Source organism: Leuciscus leuciscus (assembly GCF_965113295.1).
Source record: "Leuciscus leuciscus genome assembly, chromosome: 25".
Taxonomy (NCBI): Eukaryota; Metazoa; Chordata; class Actinopteri; order Cypriniformes; family Leuciscidae; genus Leuciscus; species Leuciscus leuciscus.
This window is the reverse complement of record NC_138724.1, coordinates 12,064,598-12,091,999: the sequence shown is the minus strand read 5'-3', so window position 1 is coordinate 12,091,999 and position 27,402 is coordinate 12,064,598. Positions and strand designations below refer to the sequence as shown.

General features: G+C 37.5%; 1 protein-coding gene across 2 annotated transcripts in view; it reads right to left on the bottom strand.

Moving 5' to 3' along the window:
• mob2a (MOB kinase activator 2a) overlaps positions 1-25,225 on the bottom strand; it is a 53,069-nt gene extending 27,844 nt beyond the window's left edge. The window contains exon 1 of one of the 2 annotated variants that reach the window (XM_082160533.1): positions 24,870-25,225. In XM_082160533.1, the coding sequence (XP_082016659.1) occupies positions 24,870-24,886 (17 nt within the window). In that variant the 5' untranslated portion in view covers positions 24,887-25,225. Of the gene's footprint in view, positions 1-1,807; positions 1,962-24,869 lie in introns of those variants that run through there. The other variant, XM_082160532.1, reaches the window with a different exon arrangement.
• Positions 25,226-27,402: the final 2,177 nt, after the last annotated feature.

The following is a 27,402-nucleotide window of genomic DNA, read 5'->3' as shown; positions in this document are numbered from 1 at the left end:
ATTTTGTCAAGACAAGATCTTGACCAAAAATGAATGCAGCTCTTGATGGAAATAAATGTTTTGATGTTATTTCCATCAAGAGGTGCATCATTTTTTGGTTCAGATCTTGTATTGTCAATGCAAGAGTCCAGCACTCTGTAAAGTCTCCTCCAGCACATCCCAAAGACGTTCAATGAATTAAAGGTCTGGACTCATATTGACTGATGAAAATTATTCTTCATGCGGACTCCCAACCATTCTTTCTCAATCTGAGCTTGATGAATTTTGACAATGTCATCCTGGAATATGGCCATGATGTGTCTTCATACATGGTTGTTTAAGAAATGAAAAGCTACACACTCCATCAGTTAGGGTTAGAAGAACTGTTGCCAAACATATAACAAGCTAGAAACAGAATAATCACTGCAATAATGATCCAATCATAGACTCTTAAGCATTTGCCAATTTAAATCCAAACAAATACTTTTTTTGTCAGTAAACTGTCATTGCTTGGGGAAAACAAAATGAAACCCTCTTTTTGTGTTCCACTGAAAAAGTAACAGCATACAGGTTTGAAAAAACAAGAGGGTGACTCGAAAAATGACAATTATCTTTGGGATAATCTATCCCATTTATGATATATGTCAGTTTAATAATAAACAAACATACACATCACCTACATAATAGGCTATGTGGCTTTCTTAAAAATACTTATAAGAGAAAATAAGAGGAAATCACCATCACCTTAATGTTATACAGAAAATGATATTTGTGTAGCAAATAGCACATTATATTCAACACAAATAAAAAAAATAAAAACTCATTGCAAGCGGTCTCTTTATTGTTTCTGTATACATGTAAATATGCAGATGATCAATTACCTAACCACAGAAAAAGATTACGTCACCCATTGTGTCAAATCTAAAACCACCGAGAGGAGCTATACTTCAAGCCTCAGTTTTAAATCTTAGCTCTCTGTGCACAAAGCTGGGAACACAGTGATCTTCTCCCGGACTCGATGACGTTATTCCTAGCAGCACAAAGTGATTACGGAGCAGAAGCTCTGGAAACTACAGCGCCCGAGCTGTGAAGAACCTTCCCTTTGTAAGGGCAAAGCTGCAGAGAATACAACTGTTTTTCTTCCAGACCTGGCTAGGAGAATTAACATTTTTGGGGAACACCAGGGAGAAATTGTAATGAGCAGAGAAAGTGCATGTGTCTTGTGTCCTAATGATCTGACTATGAATGGACTGGTGACTGGTCACTGGTCACTCAGAGCCTTAAATGCTGGACTCACTGAATCCAATGAATAACAGTTCAGTGGAGACAATAGGAACGAATGATGCCATGCATTAGTTTCGGTTCTCTCAATGGAAATGGGGGAAAAAGAAACACCCCTCCCTTCTAAAAGCAAGATGTACAGGTTTACGGGTTTATTTCACAGAAATTAAACCCCTGTTGCTCGTTAGAAGAAAACGTAAACGTTTAACAACTTCGTAAACTAAAACAACGCTGCAAAATGAGTTCGCATGTTGCTGCTAGCGTGCGTTACTCATTAAACGTGATAAAACAAAGGTGTTCGTTATGACAATCAATTTGAACGTTTTTAAAAGAGTCTCGTTCAGTGGGAACGCGGACTATTCAAACGCCCTGCGTGACCTTACGGAAGCGCTCACATGTGGCTTTAGCGGAATCGAACGTGAAATTCGAACGCGAAACGGTTGTCATGAATTTAAAAACACAAATGAAGCGAATTCAAAATTCCGCGAGAAAAACATAGGAATCAATGAAAGAATGATTATGCCAGGTCGATATTTAAATTGCTTACCTATTTAAGGTGTACGAACCGTTCCGTTTAAACCTCATTTTGGATGATAAAAGTTTGATGATTAAATCCAGAACTGTAAAATAATCAGACTGCTAACGGAGTATGTTACAGTTAAGCTGCTGAAACACAAAGAGAGGGGAGTCCTGAGTACGAGACCGCCTCTAATGTCCGTTTGTCTCAGTAGGACTGGTTTAAAATCAGACAGGGGGATGAGAAGGGGATTAACAACACTTTCATTGTGTGCTTGTGAAGTTATTTATGGCAATAACACGTTATGTTTTGTCTGAGTTACGTTCTTTTGGCGAAACCGCGGCATGGATGGAGGGTGTTTGATTGCATTAGGGAAACTGGCAAACAAAGGCGAGCGTTTCCAGGCAGACGAATTACAATTAAGTTGAATATGCTGCCAAATGTGTGTGTGTGTGTGTGTGTGTGTGTGTGTGTGTGTGTGTGTGAGAGAGAGAGAGAGAGAGAGAGAGAGAGAGAGTAGAGCGAGAGAGAAAGAAACATGTTGGAGTCATACCACCAACTTCCATTAATTTATCTGGGTCCAAACAGTGAAAGCTCAAAGGATCCTCGTATAACGTTTTTGCTGTTTCCCAATGACTTGGGCTATATCATGACGGCAAGAGCTAAAAATAACCATAATGATATACTTTAGGATCTCAACCATGAGACCCCACCCAATACAGCAACACTGGTTCCACTTAGTGCCAGACTAAAAATAGAACCAGACCAAAAGTGAGAGCAGCACAGCTCTGAAAGCAACAAAAAGAAGAGTGCATTTTTCATGTAGCAGGGGAAAAGATTAAGTGAGCTAAATCTAGCCCTATAATACAATAAAACTAATTCATCTAGAAATTGTCCTCTAATGGACAGATTTGGTTTGGTCTCTCTTTCAATGTATGTTTTTAAATTGTTTAAAAAAATTTTTTTTTTTTTAAAAGAACATAACTTCATAACACATTAAGTTTGTAGAAAAAACGTTGCTGCCCATTTTAAGTGCAACCAACTTGGATGTTTAAGTTATTTCAACTTAAATTACATTAAACTGACTTAAAATATGAGTTGAATCTTGTATAACAACTTATTTTGATGAGTTAAAGCAATGTAAAAACACAAGTTGTCATTATGTATTGATCATATATTTTTTTACAGTGAGGGCAATGTTGTCACCTTTCTTATTAGCTTGTTGTTTTCTGGATCTTTGTCACTTTTTTAAATCTCTGGTTTCAGGACTAAAAAGGTCACATAATTTAAACTGGAATAAAAATAAGACATTTTCTAATACATTTAATCTTTCAGTATGAATTACCAAAATAGACATGTTTTCATACATAAGGGTCTTACACTTAGAAATATATATATATACACCCCAAAATAATTTCATTTAAAATCATTTACTCACCCTCAAGGTTTTCCAAACCTGTACGAATGTCCTTTTTCTGAACATATATTTTGAAAAATGTGGGTAACCAAATATTGTCCCCATTGACTTTTTCTATGTCTGGTTACCGACATTCTTCAAAATATCTTCTTTTGTGTTCAGCAGAAGAGAGAAACTCATACAGGTTTGGAACAACTTGAGGGTGAGAAAATGATGACAGCATTTTCATTTTTGGGTGAACTATCCCTTTAAATATAGTCACACAAATCGGCTTACAAATGGAATAACATCCTGCATTAAATAAAACATTGAAGCAGTGATGTTTTCTTTCCTATTTGTTGTGCTGGACTCGTGAAATTCATCCCATGTGTGGTTATGTTTAATTTCTTTGAATTGTCCTTCAGTGAATCCCTCTTCCTGTCCTTTTAATTCAAATTCCCACTCATCATCCCGTGGGGTGTGGTGAAATCGTGTGTGAAGTGCACACTCATGAATTGAAAAGGAGCCAGTTCTTTCTTACATTCTCAGTCTTACCCGGCCCTGCAGTATGATACATAATATGATGAATGTGTTTCTCTCTGTGTAGGTAAGTCTCTTGCAGAGAGCTTGGCTGGCAGGACCATCATTATAATTACAGCAAGCTGGCAGAGTCCTGAGGGATCGATCCCTGCGGCTGCAGAAAGAGTTATGCAATCCTCAGCGAGAACCATCAGTACATCAGGACAAGCCAGCCGTACAGTCCTGGGACAGACTGCTGTTTACTGTGCAACATGGACACACAACACCACCTTCCAGTTTCAGAAGTGGCTGAAACTTACACTGTAAAAAAAATTGTGCTTTTTAACGGTAAAATACTGTAAAAATGCTACGGCGAAAAACTGTTAACAGAAAGTTTCCGTACAATATACGGTGAATAACTGTGATAGATCTAACCGTACAGTTTTTGGAAGTGAAAAAGAACAAGTCTTTGTAAAATTTACAGTGAAAAAAAAAACGGAAATTGACATTCCCACAATTCCCTGCGTGACACTTCACATTTAATGTATTTTTGTTGAAATAACTATGTTTCTTTATAGTTTTTCTTCGTTTAAAAAAAAAAATCAGTTATGATTATAGCAAACAGCTTTGGAGGTTGTTCTCTTTTTCTCTAATATAAGAAGTTATGATACATACTGTAAAAGCTAGTTTAGTTTGAGATTATTAATCTGGACTAAAATATATAATTTAATATCTATTTACTCTGTCTCTGGGTAACGGCTGTTTTGGCAGAACTTATGCTCAATATCATTTTAGAGATGGATTAGGGAAACTTTGCCTGCCAGACTGTTACAAAACTCAAGTGCAAGTCTCCCTCATGCACCATCCATCATTAGGGTATGAGGAAAATGTCAGATTCTAGAACAAGATGGAAGACCAAGAAAAATCTCAGAGGAGAATACAGTAAAAACTTCCATCATAAAATAAAAACAGCAAACAGCACTCAAAAATGTTTGGTTAAACACGAAAAAATAACTACAAAGGGCTTACAGATCAAGACTTAAATACTGAAATAATTATTTATTGTAGCTTTTCTGAAACTGGGTAAACTTTTAAAGATGCTGTTTTAATACTTTCATTATTTCATATATTTGTGTTAATAAATGACCATTAAGAATAATTAAGATAATAAATTATAATATATTTTTACATAATAAATAAAACAACAATATTCATTTTTCAGTTTCTTCAATTTTAATATATATATTTTTAATAATCTGAATAGACAACTTAACAACAACAACAACAACAACAACAACAAAAAAAAAACATGTAACTGGTTCTGACAAAATGTTAATTGTTGCAGTCTATTACAATTTTTTTAAATAATTTTTTTATCGTTTTGAATGAATGATCAACAGAGCTGAATAACAGTTCAATAGTTAATATTGTGTTATATTTTAGACGCAATATTGTCTGCTTTTACAAAAAAAATTCCAATGAAAATATTACTTATAAAGCCAGAGCAGAACTGTAGTGCATTTCCGAACAACACACAGCGGTGTTTCGTTTCTGAAGGAATCTGTGTTTTAAGCGAATCAGTCGGTGAACCAAATATCCAATGGCCCATTCATAAAGAGAGCTATTTACTTCTTCATTCCTCAATGAATCAGCCGTTTTGACGAATGAAAATGAATGACTCAACAACTTTAACTTTTTTCAATTAGACAGTTACAAAAGCTTTCCATTTCATATAAATGCTGTTCTTTTGAACTTTCTATTCATCAAAGAATCTTGAATATTTTTTACACAACTGTTTTCAACATTGATAATAATAAGAAATGTTTCTTGAGCATCAAATCATCATATTAGAATGATTTCTGAAAGATCATGCGACACTGAAGACTGGAGTAATGATGCTGAAAATACAGCTTTGCCATCACATGTGTGGTTGCAGGAAGGCAGACAGAGACGAAGATATATTTCCACAAACAAAGGTTTAAAGGTACAATATGCAAGAATTTTTGCCGCTAGAGGGCGCTACATTCCAAACAACAACAACGGCGTAGCTTGATGACGATGTGAAGGAGCGTGGAATGATGGGAACTGTCGTTTTAAACTCCACCGTGGATGTAAATCAGTCAGACGGGAATCGAAAAATCATGTTCATGGATGAGGCTAAGTTCTATTTTTATAAATGTTGCGTTTAATGACATGCTTTTTGTGGCGAGGGGGGCGTGGTTCAGCGCGGTCTGTGATGGGAGAGAAAAGAGACGAGCAAGTAGGTCAAGTGCAAATGCACCTGTGTCTTATTGCAGTATTATTGGCGTGGAGGGACCGCTTATAAGCCGCGCTGGAACGAGAGAGAGACTGGAGAGAAAATTGGACGCAGAGGAAGAAAACCGGTGGATCCAAGCTCTCATTTTTGAACTGTTTTGTGCCGTCGCGGTTGCCACAGTGAATGGGCGTTGTGCGCGGCTTTTGTTTGTTTTGCTTTATTTTAATAAAGTACGAGTCCCAGTCACGACGACGCGTCTTCTTCCTTCCTGACTCTTAAACCTCATCACACTTTTATTTCATTAAAATGAATTAACCGCAAGAAAAGTAAGGTTTAATACTTCATAGATGTTACTGTATTTGTTGAATTCATTGTTGTGATAACGCTGTGCAGTTTTACATGTTCTAAACAATTGTTGTAAAAGTACATTCGAACATGCCCACATCATTTGCCAAAATACTGATTAATCTTTATGTATAACACATGCTATGTTTATTTACATGGCCATAAACACCAGACGTGATAAACAATGTCAATAAACTAAACACAAATCTAAAGCAATAATACTTTCCTTACATAAACATAACTATTACCGAATGCTACATTTGGAAAATATAAAATTAAGCATGCTTTGTCGACAGAACCAGCTGCAATCGGTAAAGAATAATTGTGTACCATAACGACTGCAAGAAACAAGCTAAAGTTTGTAGCTTGATAGACGCTACAACTACAACTTCCGCATTTGTCCAGGACTCCACGCAGTACGAGCGGAAACCGAGGGTAACGCGGATATGACGCAATTGACTGGCGACTCCCAGCTCCCCCCTGCTCTAACGCCCCGTTTCCTTGGTTAAAATCGCAATTTTCTCACGATTTAAAAATAGTTGGAAACATTTGGGATATTGTAAGTAATCAACTTAACAAAATATATAACACTGGCCTTGAGATTTTGGGATATTTTAATGCAAAATTCTTACATATTGTACCTTTAATGTAATAAATCACAAGGCCGCAGAAAAGGTAGCAACACACTAAAATGTCGGTCGAAGATCAGACGAAGACTGACAGAACAGACGGAACTTAAATACAAACACAGATGACACTGATTAACAGAACACAGGTGATACAACTGAACTGATAATGACAGTAACCATGGAAACGAAAGAGTGGCGAACAAATCAAAACAACCTGAAAGTCCAAACATATACTGACAAGTGACAACATGAATAAATCATACTTTAAAATATATTCAAACAGAAAATAGTTATTTCAAATTGTAGTAATATTTCACAATATTCCCCCCCCTTATTTTTAAGTAAATAAATGCATCCTTGGTGAGCAGAAGAGACTTCTTACCGATCCCAAACTTTCGAACGGCAGTGTATATATTACATATATCATATGTGTGCTTGTGTGTGTGTGTGTTAGCTAAGCTATTGAAAGAGATGCTTCCAGAGGTCATAGATCCTCTTCTTAATATCATTAATTCATCTTTGTCATTAGGATACGTACCAAAAACTTTTAAAACTGACTATGATTAAACCACTTGTTAAAAAAACGCAACTTGATCCTACAGAATTAGTCAATTACAGGCCGATCTCGAATCTACCTTTTCTTTCAAAAAAACTAGAAAAGGCAATATCCTCACAACTATGTCCTTTTTAGAAAGAAATGATATCTGCAAGGATTTCCAGTCAGGATTTAGACCTTACCATAGTACTGAGACAGCTCTCATTAGAGTCACAAATGATTTGCTCTTATCATCTGATCATGGTTGTATCTCTCTATTAGTGTTACTTGATCTTAGTGCTGCATTTGATACTATTGACCACAACATTCTTTTAAATAGACTCGAAAATTATGTTGGCATTAGTGGTATTGCATTAGCATGGTTTAAATCATACATATCTGACCGTTATCAATTTGTAGCAGTAAATGAAGAGATGTCTTATCGATCACAAGTTCAGTATGGCGTACCACAAGGCTCAGTACTAGGACCGTTGCTGTTCACTCTGTATATGCTACCCTTGGGAGATATCATTAGGAAGCATGGCATTAGTTTTCACTGTTATGCTGATGATTCTCAGCTCTATATTTCTTCACGCCCTGACGAAACTTACCAATTCACAAAATGAACGGAAAGCATAGCTGATATAAAAAACTGGATGACTAGTAATTTCCTACTAATTAATTCTGAAAAACAGAGATTCTAATTATTGGACAAAAAAACGTCCTCACGTAATAACCTAGAATACTGTCTAACACTCGATGGCTGCTCTGTCAAGTCTTCGTTGTCTGTTAGGAACCTGGGTGTGCTCTTTGATACCAATCTTTCATTTGAAAGTCACGTGTCTAGTGTCTGTAAAACCGCTTTTTTCTATCTTAAAAATATATCGAAATGACGTCATATGCTCTCAATGACAAATGCAGAACAGTTAGTTCATGCGTTCATGACATCAAGGCTAGATTATTGTAAAGCTATAATGGGTGGTTGCCCTGCACGCTTAATAAACAAACTACAGCTGGTCCAAAACGCAGCAGCTCGAGTTCTTACCAGAACCAGGAAGTATGACCATATTAGCCCGGTTCTGTCAACACTGCATTGGCTCCCTATTAAACATCGTATACATTTTAAAATATTGCTGATTACTTACAAATCAGGAAATAAATGGTTTAGCTCCGCAGTACTTGAGCGAGCTCTTAACGCATTATAGTCCTTCACGTCTATTGCGATCTCAAAATTACGGCCAGTTGATAATACCTAGAATATCAAAATCGACTGCTGGCGGTAGATCCTTTTCCTATTTAGCACCTAAACTCTGGAACAGTCTTCCTAACATAGATCTGGAAGCAGACACACTCTGTCAGTTCAAATCTAGACTAAAAACACATATCTTTGGCCTAGTATACACATAACACATTATAGACTTCTATAATTCAATGTTAGGCTGCATAGTTTAGGTCAGCTGGAACCGGGAACACGTCCCATAAATCCTGATGTACTTGTTACATCATAAGAAGGATGGCGTCTAAGCTAAAATTAGTATCTCTGTTTATCCCGAGGTTTACCGCAGTCTGCCGGATCCAGGCCGTATCCAGATCTGATGAAGGACCTGCACCTGGACACGACGACAACGCAGTCCTAAAGTGTCAACTAGTCTCTCCCCTGTGAAGGCCTCCTTCCCTTCCCTTTACCTTACATATAAAGCGTTGTCAGGATAGTTCCGGTTCACGTGGCTACACGGAAGCGATAAATAATCATTTATTATACATTTTTAAGGCCAGACAAGTAGTTTGTTGAGGGTTGGTTTGTAAAGAAGGATTACACGCCTGCGCACATATATATTCAAACGCGCATAGACTAAACACGTGATGCGCATGTGCACGCCGTCTGCGTTTTCGCGGGTTTGCGTTTTTGAGGTTTGGGCAGAAAGGCTTTTCAAGGCTTACACCTTGGAATCTATTTTAGGGTTTGCGTTCTCGAGCCACCAGGCACTGTTTTGTGCGGATGGCCGGCCGGAGCGCGTTGAGTGTTTTCTGTTAGAACGGTTTCGTGTAAGCGGCTCCTAAGTTAATAACTAATGATCTTTGCAACGGAAGTGAAGCAATCAATCAAAACTAACTTTAGCTGGATAACAACTTTATTCTAAAGCTGCTGTAAAGCCAATCTCGGTTACTGTAATTTCCTGTTATCACTGTAAAGCTGCTTTGATACAATCTATACTGTTAAAAGCGCTATATTAATGAAGGCGACTTGACTTGGCTTGTGTAAACTACATGCATCACAAAAGGGACAAGTAGGCTTTTGTGTCATTTTACAATCTCCAGTTGCAAACAGTGTGAGGCTGCATTGCTCAGACCTATAACGTGCACCATGTGACCAGAGTGACGTAAGCGTTTGCTGAAATGTGTCAGTCCTCCTGGCGGGACGTTCTGCCTGTAGGCACATGCACAGTCAAATCAATCAGCACCAGATGAACCACAGAGTCTCTGTTATGTATGCGTCTCATAACAGTAGGAAAGCTCCAGAATAACAGCCTTCACTGAATATTATATGTTGGCTCACTAACCTAATTAATGTAACAAGATTTGAGGCACAGTTAACACTGTGATGAATTGATCCAAACCTTGTTTAAGTTAATGAAACCTCAGACGCCGTAAACTATTTGGCGCCAAGAGAAAGTTTAGGAACTTATGTAACTCGATTTATGTTTGGATAAATGGCTGAAGAATGCGATATTCGTTTTCACACATCAGGTTTAAGATGATAACATCTGTGGGAGGCTGAGTAAAGACGATAACAGCCGCTGTGTTGCTCTCACTCCTCTAGAACATTCCACTCATGTCTGCATACTTCCCAATATAGTCCAGCATCTCCTTTCAAGACACAGAAAAGACTTAATGCGTTTCATTTCGCTTCAAAAGGGCTGGTAAACTGTGAATTTGAATTATCAAACAGAAGAAACAGGGTGTAAAGAGTTATAAATAGGCAAAAAAATAGGCATGAGGGTTAGTGTATGGAACTTCTTTTACAGTCCTATAAAGATACATAGTTAGAGAGAATTATTGAAGATGAAGTGCTGCCATCTAGTGTATTAATGCGGACGTAACAATTTTAGGTGAAACAAACATATGGCTTCAGAAGACTAGGAAAAATAGCCAGGCCAAAAAAAAAAGTTGCTGTTTGGATCATAGGCAAATGCTTTAGAGTTTATGATTGGATCATTATTGCAGTGATTATTATGTTTCTAGAATGTTACAGAGTGCTGGACTCTTGCATTGTCAATACAAGATCTTGACCAAACATTGACGCAGCTCTTGATGGAAATAAATGTTGTGATGTTATTTCCATAAAGAGGTGCATCATTTTTTGGGTTAAGATCTTGTATTGAGAATGCAAGAGTCCAGCACTCTGTAAAGAAACAGCAATTTTCTTTCTTTTTTGGGGGCCTGGCAGTGTATGAGGAATAAGTCATATAAAAATGCATTTTTTTTTACTTTTTCTGGAGCTTGAAAGGATACTTTCTCCTTTCATTATATAGAAAAAGAGCAGCTTAGACATTCTGCTAAATTCTTTTTGTGCTTGATGTAAGTCATACGTGCAATGACGTGAGTAAATAATGAAAGAATTTTCATTTTCGGTTGAACTGTCACTTTACTAACTATCGCACCATCTGCATGAATGAATATGAAACTTCATATCAGGTGGCTTTCTTCATATTTCGGACTCGAGAGATTGAACTGTGGGGTTTTTGAGGGTATATTCCATGTAACCGTTTTGTTTCGTTGCAATATCCTGTAATCTAGAGCATTACACTTGAAGTCATCGCACCTTATAGTTTCATTTCTCGTCATAAGCTGAAGAACATCTGACACTCTGAGTTTCACATCGTTCTGCAAACACATTTCAGACATGAGAAAATGTACTGGGAGAAAAAATGACTAAATGTGGACAGACTATTTAGGATAAATAAAGTCTTTTTTCTTTTTCTTTTTGAAAGTCATAAACATTTCCACAGTAGTGTTATATTAATCACAATTCAAATTGTGTACACTAATTTTCAATAGTTTAGGATTTTTCACTTTTCTTATGCTCACCAAGGCTGCATTTATTTTACGTAAAAAATAATAATAATAATATTGTGAAAAAACAGTAATATTGTGAAATATTATTACAATTTTAAATACCTGTTTTCTATTTGAATATATTTTAAAATATAATTTATTCCTGTGATCAAAACTGCATTTTCAGCATCATTACTCCAGTCTTCAGTGTCACATGATTCTTCAGAAATCATTCTAATATGATGATTTGATGCTCAAGAAACATTTATTTTATTATTAATATTATTTACTATTTTTACATGTACATTTACTATTATTTACTATGATTATATGTTGTATTATGTGTGTTAAAAATAGTTGTGCTACTTAATATTTTTGTGGAAAGCATGATACATGTTTTCAGAATTCTTTGATGAATAGAAAGTTTAAAAGAACAGCATTTATTTGAAATACAAGTAGAAATAACATTATAAATGTCACTTTTGATTAATTTAACATCCTGGCAAATAAAGAAATCAAGAAATCTTACTAACCCCATACTTTTGAACAGTATTGTAAATTGTTTCATATTGTAGCATGATAGTAATGGAAATGTTGTTTTGTTGTTGTTTTTTTAAGAATAAAATATATACATTTTATATATCGATATATTGTTACACCCCTGGTAGATTATTTTCTGTGTGAAAAGAGCAAGATCTGTTCTCGATACCCAGTGAGAGCTTAGAGATCACATCCACTGTGAGACATGAAAGACTTCTATCGCTCTTTTGAATATCTGAGAATTTCTTTCAGATGTGTCACAATACTTTCAGAATGAGAGGGAACAGATATGAAAGCAAAACCATTAAAACTCACTCAAATTCAAATTCAGTGCATTCAAATGAATTAGTCCTTTATTTATCTATAAATAACAATATATATATATATATATATATATATATATATATATGAGGTTATGATGACTAATGCCCATCCAGATGCTTCTGAATTGTGCTGATATTTCTGCTTCTTGTGTCCAGTCTATCAGCACTATGGTGGAGCGTCTGCAGCTGTGCATGTGGAGGGGTTCGGGTTTGAATCGATGCCAATGGCGCTGGAATGTGAACTGATTTGACCTCGACTTGCTGTCCAGTGGTTGGACATATTGCAATCCTCCTTTTAATAATTACACAGCACACAAGTCAAAGAAGTTAAAGGTGATATTGTGCAATAAACAAACTGCTTTTGTTCCGTTATGAATTAATGTTACTAGGGAATATACCAAATATAGGAATTCAGGCCAATACAGATGGCAAAATCATTTTTCCATGTAATGGTTAATAACTGATATAAAAGTTGATACTATAAAAAATAAGTTTATCTTGGTATAGGAGTGTATAAAGTATATACTCCAAATACGAAAATCTAATAATAAAAATATTATTATTAAAATATTATTTTGACATTTTATACAAAATATAAGTCTTATAAACAAAAATGTAGTTTTTTTCATTAAAAATCTAGGGATGACAATAAAAATCACACTTAACCTTATAACTTTTGATCAGTATTAGAAAACAGAATAATATATATATATATATATATATATATATATATATATATATATATATATATATATATATATGTGTTTGTGTGTGTGTGTGTGTGTGTGTGTGTGTGTGTGTGTGTGTGTGTGTGTGTGTGTGTGTGTGTGTGTGTGTGTGTGTGTGTGTGTGTGTGTGTGTAGTTGACATTAAGCTGTTGTGCCCTGAAACAATTTTAGACTATTTTAACAGCATTTTTTCTAATCCTTTTTAATAACTATTAAACATACAACTTTTATAATCTCATATTAATTGAGACTACACTACCGTTCAAAGTTTTTTTGTTTTTTTTAAGAATGAATGCTTTTACTCATCAAGAATGCATTCAATTGATAAAAATGGACAGTAAATACATTTATAATGTTAGGGGAGAGCAGGGGCGAAAGTACCATTTTTCAGAAAAACATAATTTGAAAAGATGATGTTTTAGACAGAGATATATTTTTGCTGTGGTCAGTCACTCACAAGTGTGGTCTATCAATACCAGGTGGTATTTTGTAAAAATGTAGAAGGACTTCAGTATAATTTCACTTTGAACTTAAGACTGCTCATGTTACTTTCGACCCCGTCAGTTGGGACGAAAGTAACACACAGGTGGGTCAAAAGTAACACAACAATATACAAGCTAGATTGTTTGTGTTACTCTTGTTTTTTTTGTTTTTTTTTATTAGCCTAAATATACCTGAGTATATGACCTTGTTAACATGTAACTGCAAACATATTTTGGCCTTTATATTTGCAAAAAAAAAATTAATTTACATTTTCATTTTAAATTTCAGTTTCATCAATGTTTCAAATAACCCAACAGTACAAACTTGAATTCTTTAGAATATTTTTTTTTATTGGCAATGTCAATCTATTTTATAAAATGTGTTTTCAACATGAACAATATGAAAATTAAATTAAATTACCATAATATAAATTCTCAACATAATGTAACAATAGTCATGTTTCCATCAATTTTTTATGCATAAATTTAAAATCTGCATTAAAACATCAGGATGGAAACCCTGCAAATACATAGGTGGAGGTGGAAAAGCTATAAGGTATGGCTAAAACCTAAATGTGACTAAGGTAAATGGAATGGTGACAGAAATCAGCTGATTTAAATGTGAATGCAATCTCTTAAACATCTGGCTGAATCAGACCTCTATCTGTCTTACTGACCCTCACTCTTGCCATGTTCTGTTGGTATAACATGACATAAACATGTTTTAATAAATGCTGCAACACAGAGAAAGTCACCACATTAGCAGCGCGACAAAAGAAACACTTGTTTTCACTATAGCGGGACAAAAGTAACAAGTGTTACTTTCGTCCCGACAGGAACTCCTGACGTTTAAACCCGATTTACTTTTATAATGAAAAACTCTAACAAGGCAAACTTCAGGATGTGTTACAGCACTCGATAACATGTAGATTGATCATTACTGTTTGACATGAAACGAAAAACACATCTTGTAATTAGAAAAAAAGTACCGCTTCAGTAATTTACTTATCGAACTCGAAAACTGCTTACTGGACCTAACTGCGGGAAACGATGACGAAATCACGTGATATTTGGCAGCTCCGTCAAGGGTTGCGTACTGAACGTGCTGTCATAGCTTGAAATGCTAATATAGTCAGGGCTCTGAGAAAATCGCTTTGTTACTTTCGTCCCGCGTTACTTTCGCCCCGGTTCTCCCCTACAAAAGATTGATATTTCTTTTGACTTTCTATTTATCAAAGAATCCTGGAAAAAAAAAGTCCACTGTCAAAATATGAAGTAGCGCAACAGTTATCAACATTGATAATAATCAGAAATGTTTCTTGAGCATCAAATCCGCATATTAGAATGATTTCTGAAGGATCATGTGACACTGAAGACTGGAGTGATGATGCTGAAAATTCAGCTTTGATCACAGTAATAAATTACACTTATTTAAATAGAAAACAGTTCTTTTAAATTACAAAAATATTTTTTTTCGGGATTTTTCATCACATAAATCACAAAAAACATTAACAAATCCTTTACCGACCCCAAACATTTGAACGGTAGTGTACATGGAAAATTTTAACTAACAAAATTTCAACAAAAGTCATTCAAATTAAGTTGAAGTCATAACATGTCAAAAATTTATGTTGATAAAAAAGGTCCATGAACACATTTTACATACAATCCTTATGCATAGCTTCCTGTCCGCATAAAACATAACATGCCATGTCATCCGCACACATAAAGGAGACATATGGAGCCCAATATGTCGTTTAATAATGCGCATTTAATCTACCAGCTGTCCCGTGACCCCCAGAGGTCATTATTCAGGCAGTGATGTTTACAGACATGAAGCTCATGGATGAGGATGAAATAATAACAGTATACAGCCTGAAGAGGGCGCACATGCATTATTATAATACAGGACCAGCAGAGAGACCAAGAACACAAAGGCCTACCTACTTTAGTACAGTATAAGGAATGATTTAGTTCATTGACCTGTCAAACTTCCTTCCCAAACTCATAAAACCTTTGCTTTTATGTACATTAAAAGGCATTAAATCCCTTTTCAGGCAACTATATCAGAATAAAAACAATATTTAGCACGACAAGAACCACAACAGCATATATAGTTAAAATTAATAAATGGACAAGACCACATGACCTCTGCTCATTGGCTGACAGCAGACATTGCATCCGACAGCCAATCAAAAAGACTATGACTAAAGGTAAACCTACAGGCTATGAGGGATTGTTTTTGGTTTTAAAAGACTGATTGAGGCTCTAACCGTCTGTTTGACCAACATTACAAGCTATATATCTCAAGATACTTTTAGAAAGCCAGTCTTATTGACATTTTGTGTGGTGATGTTTGCTTTACAGTGCTAATAAAGACAATGTGAACCCTATGAGCTCATTGTTAGAAATTCACTTCAGATAAAAGAGGTATCACAGAAGGTTATTATCAGTTATCACAAGTGTCAGTCTTCCTAGCTGAAATATACATCAGCCCAAACACGTTTAATATTTTATACATCAAAAATATCTGCCACCAAGATACCACTGCCTTTCCCATTTGAATCAATGACATTGTGATGAAGAAAATCTTTTTAAAGAGCTAGTTTAAAACACATTAAATATGTATTTCATACGGTTTTGAAGAGTCTTTAAAGAAACGCTTTAATTTGTTTTAAAGTATATTATTTTTCAAATATCTTAAATTATTAATTCATAAATATTTTCTCAGTTGAACCACGACATCTTACAACCTGAACTAACCTTGCTTTGTCATAAGGACAAACTATATGATATTTTAAGATTTACTGACCATGACACACAGTTATGAGGGTCTGCGTGGGTCTTCTCTATCATGATCATTCTCTATCATGTTAGTCGTTGTTAACTAGTTTTCTGAATTAATGAGAGTTAGTTATAAAGTTACTTATAGTTGGTAGAATGTCTAATATGGACCGTCGAAATAAAGTGTATCCTACTTTTATTTGGTGGACAACAGTTTTTATTATTATTATTATATATTATTATTTAAGCAGTGCAGTTTTTTTTCCACTATTAAATAATAATTAAAGATTTTAAAATAAAAAAGAAGAAATGGTTTGCTTCAATGGTTTTCTTTTCTAGAATTTCATTCTTGTAATGAGGTTTTTTTCATTATGATATCAAGACATTTTGACGGGCGCTCTTGAATTTGAACTCAGAAATGAAAAACATGGTCATCAAAGACAAGACATTCTAGTCATATGTATGAAAAACATTTTCAATGTTTTTTAAACGAATTAACAGATCTGGAAAAACAAAGGAGCCATAAGAAAATACAAGATGCTATAAAAAAATGGTTACTGTGTTTTTATTCAATTGAAATAGCCATGTTTATCACATAAGAGCTATAGGAGTTCAGAGATGTTTAAAAAGACAAGATTTTTTAATTTTTTAAATAGAGTAGAGAGCTTAATATTACTCAAATTTGAACTTGTTTTGAAATGTACTGGCAATGTCAGTTCTGCACTAAGTATAGAAATTGAAAGCAAACAAGAAAGTAGCAGCTATGCCAAGGAAAACAAGTACAAACTCCAAGGACAGACCAGGACCTTTTAGAAGAAAAAAAAAACACACTGCCATATTTCACCAAGCATCAAAAACAGTTCTCAAGACCACAAATAATAATGCTTTCTTTTGTCAAACTCATCAATTTATTTACTTTCATTCCAGGTAAAACACTTACATTTTTAGAATATCGGTCTACAAATGGTCGAAAGGAAACAAGTATGTTAAAGAAACAGTGTCAAATATTTTAACACTGTAGCAAGCTAGAACCAACTAAACTAATAACTCAAGTTGACCAGTCATAAAATCTTGACCCGGCATAATAAACGTCATGCTATTGTAAAAGCTGACACAGTTCCCATAAAACACGGTTCTGAAAACAATGGCTCCCTCCACCCAGTGGAGACGCTTCCTTCCCTCCGGCCTTTCTGTAATCGCTATTATTTCTACATAGTGGAAATCTCCACTCAAATAAAAGCTCTATGCTCCATTCCAAGTGTGTCAAGTGCCCTCCTTGACATCAATAGCTTCAAATTCTTTAAAACTATAATGCAAAGCAGGGACACTAACAGTCCCCTGACAGAACCTGAACAACTTCTGACCAGATTAAAGACAATCAAAATCAAATCGACAGAGAATAATACAGTGATATTGAAATTCTGGCAGATACCAGAATTATAATCTTATAATTACTGACATGTTATGGCCGATAAACAATAAATTATAAAAATTCTATAGCTTACTTTTTTGTCTAAATAAATTCAGGTTACACTTTATTTTAAGGTGTCGTAGTTACATTGTACTTCCTCTAGATAAGTAATATTAATTAACTATATGTACTTACTATTGTCACGGAGTCACTCACACCATCCACTCAGCCATCAGCACCAGATCCGCCCACTCGTTCATCATCATTCTAGTCGCCTGCACCTGTTCAGCCTCATCAGCCTCACCATATTAAGCCTGCACTCCCTCCAGTTCACTGTCTGGTCTCATCACATGTTACACAGACTCTTCCTGCTCTCACCAGAGATTCCCAGCATTCCCGTACCTGATCTTAATCCTCCTCTTTTTCAGTAGTCTGCAGTCTTCGGATCCTCATAACCTCCCTGTGTCTTTGTTTCTCAATCTAAATAATCCTCAACCTCACTTCCTTCATCTTCATTTGTATTACAGTCAGCTAAGTCATCTACGTGTCATCTAGTAATACCATCCTTCACCTGTTGTGCTCTGTTTTGCTCCAGTTCTGTCAATAAACTGTTTATTTTACATCCATCGTCTGTTCCTTTCTGTGTTGTGACAGAAGACCAGACCTACCATGCAGAGCACTGAGAGCCCAAACACGAGCACGGATCCGTTTACCTAACTGGTTCAAGCAGTTTGGCAATCACTGTAACCATCTTCTGCTGCTGCCTCAGCCAGTCCCATGGCCCGTCCAGCGACATTCACCGGCGAGGCGGAGGATTGCAGCGGATTTCTCCTTCAATGCTACATACTACGTACTACGAACTACGAAATGCAGCCATATCTCTTCCCCACGGATCGCGTGGCCTTCATGATTTCTCTTCTCTCTGGTCGAGCGCTACAGTGGGCACATTCGTTGTGGCAGTCCAACGCTCAAGTAACCACCTCGTTATCAGCCTTCACCAACCCTATGAAGGAGGTCTTCGGACAATCCAAAGATGATGCCATGGAGATCGGGAATTTCATCCAAAAAAACATCTGGGTGTCACAACGACTGTCAGCCTGCTCACCGCACCAATCCCCGCTGCAACATCTGTTGCCCTTCCAGCACCTGAGCTAATGCAGCTCGACTCCAACCATCTCACTCTTGTGGAGTGTCAGCGGGGGATTAACAAACATCTCTGTCTATACTGTGGGGGAGAAAGACACGTTCTACAGAACTGTCCCATCCGACCACCACGCCCAGCGGTGAGTGCAGTCCATCTTCCACCTAAAATTACTCCTCTAACTCATACTACCGTATATGTTCTGACCCGTCAAACCTCCGTTTCAGCACAAGCCCTCATTGGCTCAGCGGGGAACTTCATATCTCTTAACCTCCTCCAAAGGCTCAACGTTAAGAGGAAACGTAGTCCCCAAAATCTAGAGATTCATTCCATCCTGGGAAAACCGCTGGGCCGTGGTCGCATCTGTCATTTCTCCCCCACTCTGTTGTCCTCATAGGATGTCTGCACACAGAGGAAATCTCGTTAATGGTGCTGGAAGGATCTACCGCTGACATCATCCTGGGACGCCCGTGGATGCAACAACATGAGCCACGTGTGGACTAGAATTCAGGGGAGATCCTCCAGTGGGGAGAATCTTGCTTCCAACATTGCCTGTCAGCAGTCGTCAGACCTGTTCTGTCCCTCTTCAACCTAGGTATTTAGAGACTTCCTCAACCAGTTCGTCATCGTCTACATAGACGATATTCTTATTTACTCCAAAACCCTGTCGGAACATCATCAACGTGTAAAACGAGTTCTCCAGCGTCTTCAGGATCACCAACTCTACCTCAAATTAGAGAAATGTGAGTTCCACACTTCCTCCGCCCACTTCCTGGGGTACATCATCGACCAACATGGCATCCAAATGGACCAGAGGAAGGTGGAATCCATCCAGAACTGGCCACAACCCACCACCATTAAAGAGTTGCAGAGATTCCTGGGCTTCGCTAATTTTTACCGTTGTCATCAAGAATTACAGTTTAATCAGTTCACCTCTCCACTGAAAAACTGGCCCAAGTCTCTGTCCTGGACACCTCTTGCCCTCCTCTCCTTCGAAGACCTTAAGACAGCATTTGTCTCCGCCATCTGAACCCTGAGCTACCGTTTGTCATCGAGGTCGATGCATCTACCACTGGAGTCGGAGCAGTGCTGTCGCAGCGGCAGGGTGATTCCTACGCCTCCATCCATGTCCATGTACCTTCTACTCTAAGAAGCTGTCCCCGGCGGAGCAGAATTACTTTGACCAAACCTGCTACGCCGGGAGGTCCTGAGGGACGTATCTTTATACCATCGACCTATCGTCTGTCCCTCATGGACTCCGCTCACACCTCTCCGGGCTCTGGACACCCAGATAGTCAGCGAACCCTCTCGCTCCTCAGCCAACGCTACTGGTGGCCCTCTATGGCCCAGGATATCTCCTGATACGTCAGAGGTAGGTCTGTGCCATCAGCAACACTCCCCATCAACTCCCAGAAGGTAAACTCACACCATTACCCATACCCAACCGTCCCTGGTCCCATCTGGGCATCGGTTTTATGACCAACCTTAGTAGCCGAGAACTCCGTTCGTCAGGCTACAACCGGCCTTACTCCGTTCCAGTGCGTGTTGGGTTACCAACCACCTCTCTTCCCCTGGTCCAGCGACCCATCAGAGGTTCCAGCAGTCAACTACTGGTTCCAGCAGAGCGAGAGGGTGTGGGACTCAGCCCATGTCCATCTCCATCAGCCAGTGCAGAGACACAAGAAACAGGCAGACATCAAACGAGGGAACACACCCCAATATCACCCTGAACAGTTGGTGTGGCTGTCCAGCCGGGAAATCCATCTCCGCCAGGCTACAACCGGCCTTACTCCGTTCCAGTGCGTGTTGGGTTACCAACCACCTCTCTTCCCCTGGTCCAGCGACCCATCAGAGGTTCCAGCAGTCAACTACTGGTTCCAGCAGAGCGAGAGGGTGTGGGACTCAGCCCATGTCCATCTCCATCAGCCAGTGCAGAGACACAAGAAACAGGCAGACATCAAACGAGGGAACACACCCCAATATCACCCTGGACAGTTGGTGTGGCTGTCCAGCCGGGAAATCCATCTCCGCCAGGCTACAACCGGCCTTACTCCGTTCCAGTGCGTGTTGGGTTACCAACCACCTCTCTTCCCCTGGTCCAGCGACCCATCAGAGGTTCCAGCTGTCAACTACTGGTTCCAGCAGAGTGAGAGGGTGTGGGACTCAGCCCATGTCCATCTCCAGCAGGCAGTGCAGAGACACAAGGAACAGGCAGACATCAAACGAGGGAACACACCCCAATATCACCCTGGACAGTTGGTGTGGCTGTCCACCTGGGAAATCCATCTCCGCCTGCCCTGCCGTAAGCTGAGTCTCCACTATATGGGTCCCTTCAAGGTGCAGAGGCAGCTCAACAATGTCACATATTGCCTGAAACTCCCCTCACATTACAGAATCTCACCTTCATTTCAGGTTTCTATTCTCAAACCTTACACTGACCCTCTGTCTCCCTCCACAGGATCTGGTGATGGTGATGATGGCATACCTCCTACGCCTGACATCCACTCAGCCATCAACACCAGATCCACCCACTCGTTCATCATCACCGGAATTATAATCACCTGCACCTGTTCACCCTCATCAGCCTCTCAAGCCTGCACTCCATCCAGTTCACTGTCCGGTCTCGTCACACATTACACAGACTCTTGCTGCTCTCACCAGAGATTCCCAGCATTCCCATACCTGATCCTTGTCTTCATCCTCATCTTCGTCTTCAGTAGTCTGCAGTCTTCGGATCCTCATAACCTCCCTGTGTCTTCGTTCCTCGATCGACATAATCCTCAACCTCACTTCCTTCATCTTCATTTGCGTTACAGTCAGCTAAGCGCTACATGTCATCTAGTAATACCATCCTTCACCTGCTGTGCTCTGTTTTGCTCCCGATCTGTCAATAAACTGTTTATTTTACATCCACCGTCTGTTCCCTTCTGTGTCGTGACAACTACATAGTTACGGTTAGGGTTTGGTTTAGGGTTAGTTACTTGTAATCATGGATAATTTATTGTTATTACTGTAGTAAGTACATGTAGCGTGTAACTACGTCACCTTAAATTAAAATGTTACCTAAATTCATTTGTTTAAAAGCCATATGTGAACTTAAACATCACACCATCATAATGTACAATAAGAAGAATAAATATTCATTTTGCGATTAGCTAAAGGTTAATTTAACAGTGTTATTAAATTATTAGTGTTTGAAAGTAGGGATGCATTGACGTATTGGCTGATAAAAGCAATTATTTTAAAAACAGCCAATGATCAGGGTCGATTAAATCCTGTTAATCAAAAGGGTGCAGAAAAACTTGTCAGACTGCAACTCATACTGTGTAAGAAGAAAATGTCTCATTTTGAATTGCTGTCGAAGTTAATGCAATAATAACACATTAAGAGTTTAAAAAATGGTGAGGTTAAATCAGGCTCGATTTGACCCTATGACTCACCCGTAGCCAGGGTTGCAGGTCAGCGTTTTTTTCCCAACACCACACATTATTTGTAGCACCTCCCATCCAATAATCATAAAGAGCTTTGTTTTGTTACTTCTAATAAGAAACAAAGTCTCAGCTTTAAAATTATGTTGATTGTATAGTGAAATTCAAACAATAAATGGCGTTTTGACACTCTTAAATAGCTTATAGTTGTAGCATGAAAAAGCATCCATTAACATCAAAAGGTATGTTTAAAGATACAGTAAAACTTCCCAAAATGTAACATGTCTCATGTAATCGCTCAATCAGTGTTTAAACCGCGGAAAGAAAAAGTGTGAACAATGCGTTACTTAACGTTGCATATTTACCTCAGGATTTACTTGCAAATTACTTGTATAAGTCAAGAACAGTTTTTATTTGAGTATAATTATCAAAAAAAAATTGCAGTTGAATATAATAGTTTGGGCTCTGTTGTTAATTATAATCTACTAAATGAGAGGGTTTCCGGTATAGTTTACAGCATAATTGAAAAAAACCCAACATTTTCCTCTCTTTTTTCCCTCATAAATATCGGTAGATGTAACTCTGAATAATCGGTTATCGGTATCGGCAGAGAAGTATCATGCATATTTGAAAGATTAATTTTAAATGAGCGTTAGATGACGGTAAACATAATGCAGGTGTAAAAATAAGGCAAATAAGCCATTAAACATCCAATATTAACGACAGAGATGTTCTTAAAATTACACGTTTCTTCTTGCATGTGTTTATTCATGACTTCATAGCCTAAAAACTATGTACAATATATAGCATTTACTTTTGCACATGGGAAGTCTGCACAGTAATAAAAGTCTCTGTTGTAATAGAATGAATTTTTATTGAGAGTTGCTTATTTGATCAAATATGATTTCAATATTATGCAAATGAGAGTTATGCATAATGCAGCGACAACCAATCAGAGTGCAGATGGGAGTTCACATGATTCAAAACTCTTAGATCCTGACTTCGCTCAGAAGACGGTTAAAAAAACATTATATATTATAAAATAAAATAAATGCTATAGAATTTTTAAAAAGTTCAGCATGAATTTTGTCCGTTACATATTGGTGATTTTTCTAAAAATGGAAAAAAGTGCAAATATAAATTTAAAAAAAAACACAGTGAAATAAAATCTTAAGGATAAAAAAAATTGAAATAGTTTAATTTTGCAGCAAAATTTATAATAAAAATACAAATTTACATTTACATTTATTCATTTAGCTGACGCTTTTATACAAAGCGACTTACAATTGCTATATATGTCAGAGGTCGCACGCCTCTGGAGCAACTAGGGGTTAAGTGTCTTGCTCAGGGACACATTGGTGTCTCACAGTGGATTCGAACCCGGGTCTCTCACACCAAAGGCATGTGTCTTATCCACTGCGCCACTACCACCCCAAATATATCTACAAATAATTATCCCTTCATGGGTTTAACTACAAGACCAGGAACCCAGCATCAACCTGCTCATGTAAGCATGCTAATTGCTTTGCAAATAGGCAATGGCAATAAGTGCCATTATAAATAGAAAATCAGACAAAATATGAATAGTGAGGCCCAGAGCAGATCTGAACCTGCAGTTGATATGAAACAACCAAATATAAGCTTGAACCATTGTCAGTCAACAGTTTAAAACTAACAGCACCCTGTGTCTCAACTGTTATGCAAATCATGTCACACAATGAAAGTCAATGGGGTCCAAAACAGCATTGGAACCCATTGGCGTTATTATGGACAAAAACTCGAGAGACATTTTTCAAAATCTTCTTTTATGTTCCACAAAAGAAAGAAAGTAATACAGGTTTGAAACAACATGAGGCGAGTAAATGATTACAGGATTTGAATTTTTGGGTGAACTATCCTTATAAGATAAACCAACCATACACACTTTATACTGTCAAACCACAAGGTAAATATGTTAAGTGACCAATGAAAATTTTACATGGCAGCTCATGCAGTCAAGTTAATGTAAAACTAATCTACTTTTAGATATCTATCCAACTATTTGCATTTTGCAAATACCTGAGAAAATATCTCGGCAAGAAACTGAATCAAATCCAAGCATTTATCAAAAAGTAAAGGTTTCAATGGATCTGTAATACATCAGTGACACATATTTAAGTCTTCTGTTAGCTTCTTAACCTAAAATAACCCAACAGGTCAGGGTGTAGCTTCTCATGTGGCAGGATGTCATGAAGGAAACCACATACGTAGAACAAAATGCAATGTTCAGTTTAAAGTTACAGACAATTTTAATGTCAGACAATGTTCTGAATCTGGACCCCTAGCTGTATGAAACTCTAGACGAATGACAGAGCCACTTGAGTTAAATAAACTCAGTTTATATTCCACTAAACTTCAAAGTTTAGCAATTCACAAAAACAAACTTAAATTTGTGATCTGGCATAAAACTTTTCAAATGTGAAGACAGATACATTTATGCCACAACATGATAATTTATAAGTGACCATATTGAACTCACCCCATCAACCAGTCCATTCTGCTGGCAGCTGATCCACTCCAGCTTTGATTTGACTTTCACCGGCTGTCTCAAATTATATCCAGGACTAGATTTTTGGTCTCTATACCTAAATAACAGTGCTGGACATAGAGCTGCTCCTCACTGACTTTGAATGATGTTTCTCCAGGTTTGAACTCAGCTCTGGTGTTCTCAGGGCTGCTGGGGTTCAGTTGTCAGTGTTGAGGATGCCGGTGGTCCGTGTCTTCTTGATGTCTGTAAGTACACTGAGATTCTAAAGCTTCAGTCCCGCTGCGGCTTGATTTAAGGAATCCGGAAGTAAACACGGCTGTGTCTGAAAATCCAGCGAGCGAGATGATTATTTGCACTGAAGCACGCAACGCGCTAAAATGTCTAAAAACCTTGTCTAGTAGGGCAGCTTACTGGTTTTGAGCTACAGCCACTGATTCCCCCCCACAGTCGCTTCCGTGCCAGACATCGACTTCAGCAGGCAGAAATAAACCTGCAGGAGACTCATTTCACAAATGTGAATATCTCTTCAAATTATATTATTATCTCTTTATTATTATTATTATTAGTAGTAGTAGTAGTAGTAGGCTAATAATTGTGGTATAGTAGTAGCCTATTATTGAATAGGTTCAGCGTTCTTGCACACCTTTTATTACCTTTTCTATCGTCTTTTGAATTAGTTATTTTTTCCTAATTTCTAGGAAAGAAAATTAATTCTTGCTCTAAAGTCTGTTCACTTATTTAACCGAGACGTCCTATTCTATAACGATGTTTGATGTGTCTTTAAATCTTTTGATGAATAAGAGCCTTATAATAGTACACATTTTATTTTGAATTTCACTCAAAATTGTTGAAACTCATATCAATGAACAAAGAACAATCTCTCAACCTACCAACAGAAAGTGCTGCAGGCTATGTGCTTTTTTTAATGGTAAACTGTAATGGCATCTTTCTAACCCTGTCTGAGGTACCCCCTGAAATTCTTAACAATATTATACAATTATTATTATTTTTTTAATCATATAATAGAGTAATATGTTATATATTATTTTTGTGAATTATTAATACAAATTAATTAATGCATTCATTTAGTAGTTTAAAGGCCCCCTGAAATATTTTTTTTTAGCTTTTAGTATATGTTAGCCTTAATGTTATGAATAAGCTGGTGTGTTCCAAAACAATGACAAAATTCGCATTTAGGAGATACAAGCATTCATAACTTACAGTCTCTCACTTCCGCTAATGGATCATGGATTTTTATGACATCACCGCAGACTTCAGGTTCTCATCACATCTTTCTGTCCAATCAAATTCTCTCGAATCTAAAGCTCCGCCCCCAATGCTATAAATACCACCTGGCCAAAGCGACCGTTGACACGTCACAGAGCAATATGGGTTGGAAATGTGTGTTCAGTTGCTCAAACGCTCGAGTTTTTTTCTGGTTTCCAACTGTACGTTGGTTAAGAATAAAATGGCTAGAATTTATTCACACCTCTACTATTGAATCCGACGTATCATCATCGCTCGGATTCGCTTCCATGGTTCTGTCAAGTACGACTTGCAGTCTATGAGGTAAACTAAACGCTATTGGCTATTTGAAAAGGGGGAGGAGCCATTCAATATGTCCGGCCTTAGCTTCCTGTTTCAGTGGAAATTACGTCAACGCATCATACAAAGCTGTGCGTTCCAAGGCACGTCAGTGGGCCTTTAATGACAAGCTCACGAACACATGCAATTCTACCATGATCCGATAGGGCTCGAGAACACCTGATTGAGGAACCTTATCTGGAGCTCATTTGTGTAATTGGCCATTTGTATTTTCACTTGATTATGACTTTTTCACTCAGCGAAGAAGTAGCCTAACTGTGATGTAATGATACAGGAGGGACACTGGGACTATTTATTTTAAAGAAAAGTCTTTAAAAGGTCCAGGAAGAGTCAGCTAGAATCACAAATTACAATTGAAGGAGTGCTAACTGCAATTTCTAAAAATGGATCCTTCTCTTCAAAGTGAGTTTCTGTGGAGTCGTTCAAGTGAAAAGGAAAGCAAAATGAATAAAAAATCTCGAACTGTGCTTTATATTGCGTTCTTGTGCACTAAGTACTAATACTTTCACCTAAAAAATGTTATTCTGTCATCAGTTCCTTACATCATTTACAGAGCATAACAAACCTAAACTGATGAGCCAAAACATTATGACTACCAGTCTTATATGCTGTTGGTTCTCCGTGTGCAGAGGGATGGACTCTACGAGACCCCTGAAAGTGTCCTGTGGTTTCTGGCACCAAGGCGTTAGCAGCAGATCCTTCAAGTCCTGTAGGTTGCGTGGATTGAACTTGTTGGTCCAGCACATCTCACAGATGCTCATTAGATTGATATCTGGGGAATTTGGAGGCCAGGGCAACACCTTGAACTGTTCATCATGTTCCTCAAACCATTCCTGAACAATGTGTGCAGTGCAGTGTGTAAGAAACCACTTCCACCAGAGAACACTATTGTCATGAAGGGGTGGACCTGATCTGCAAC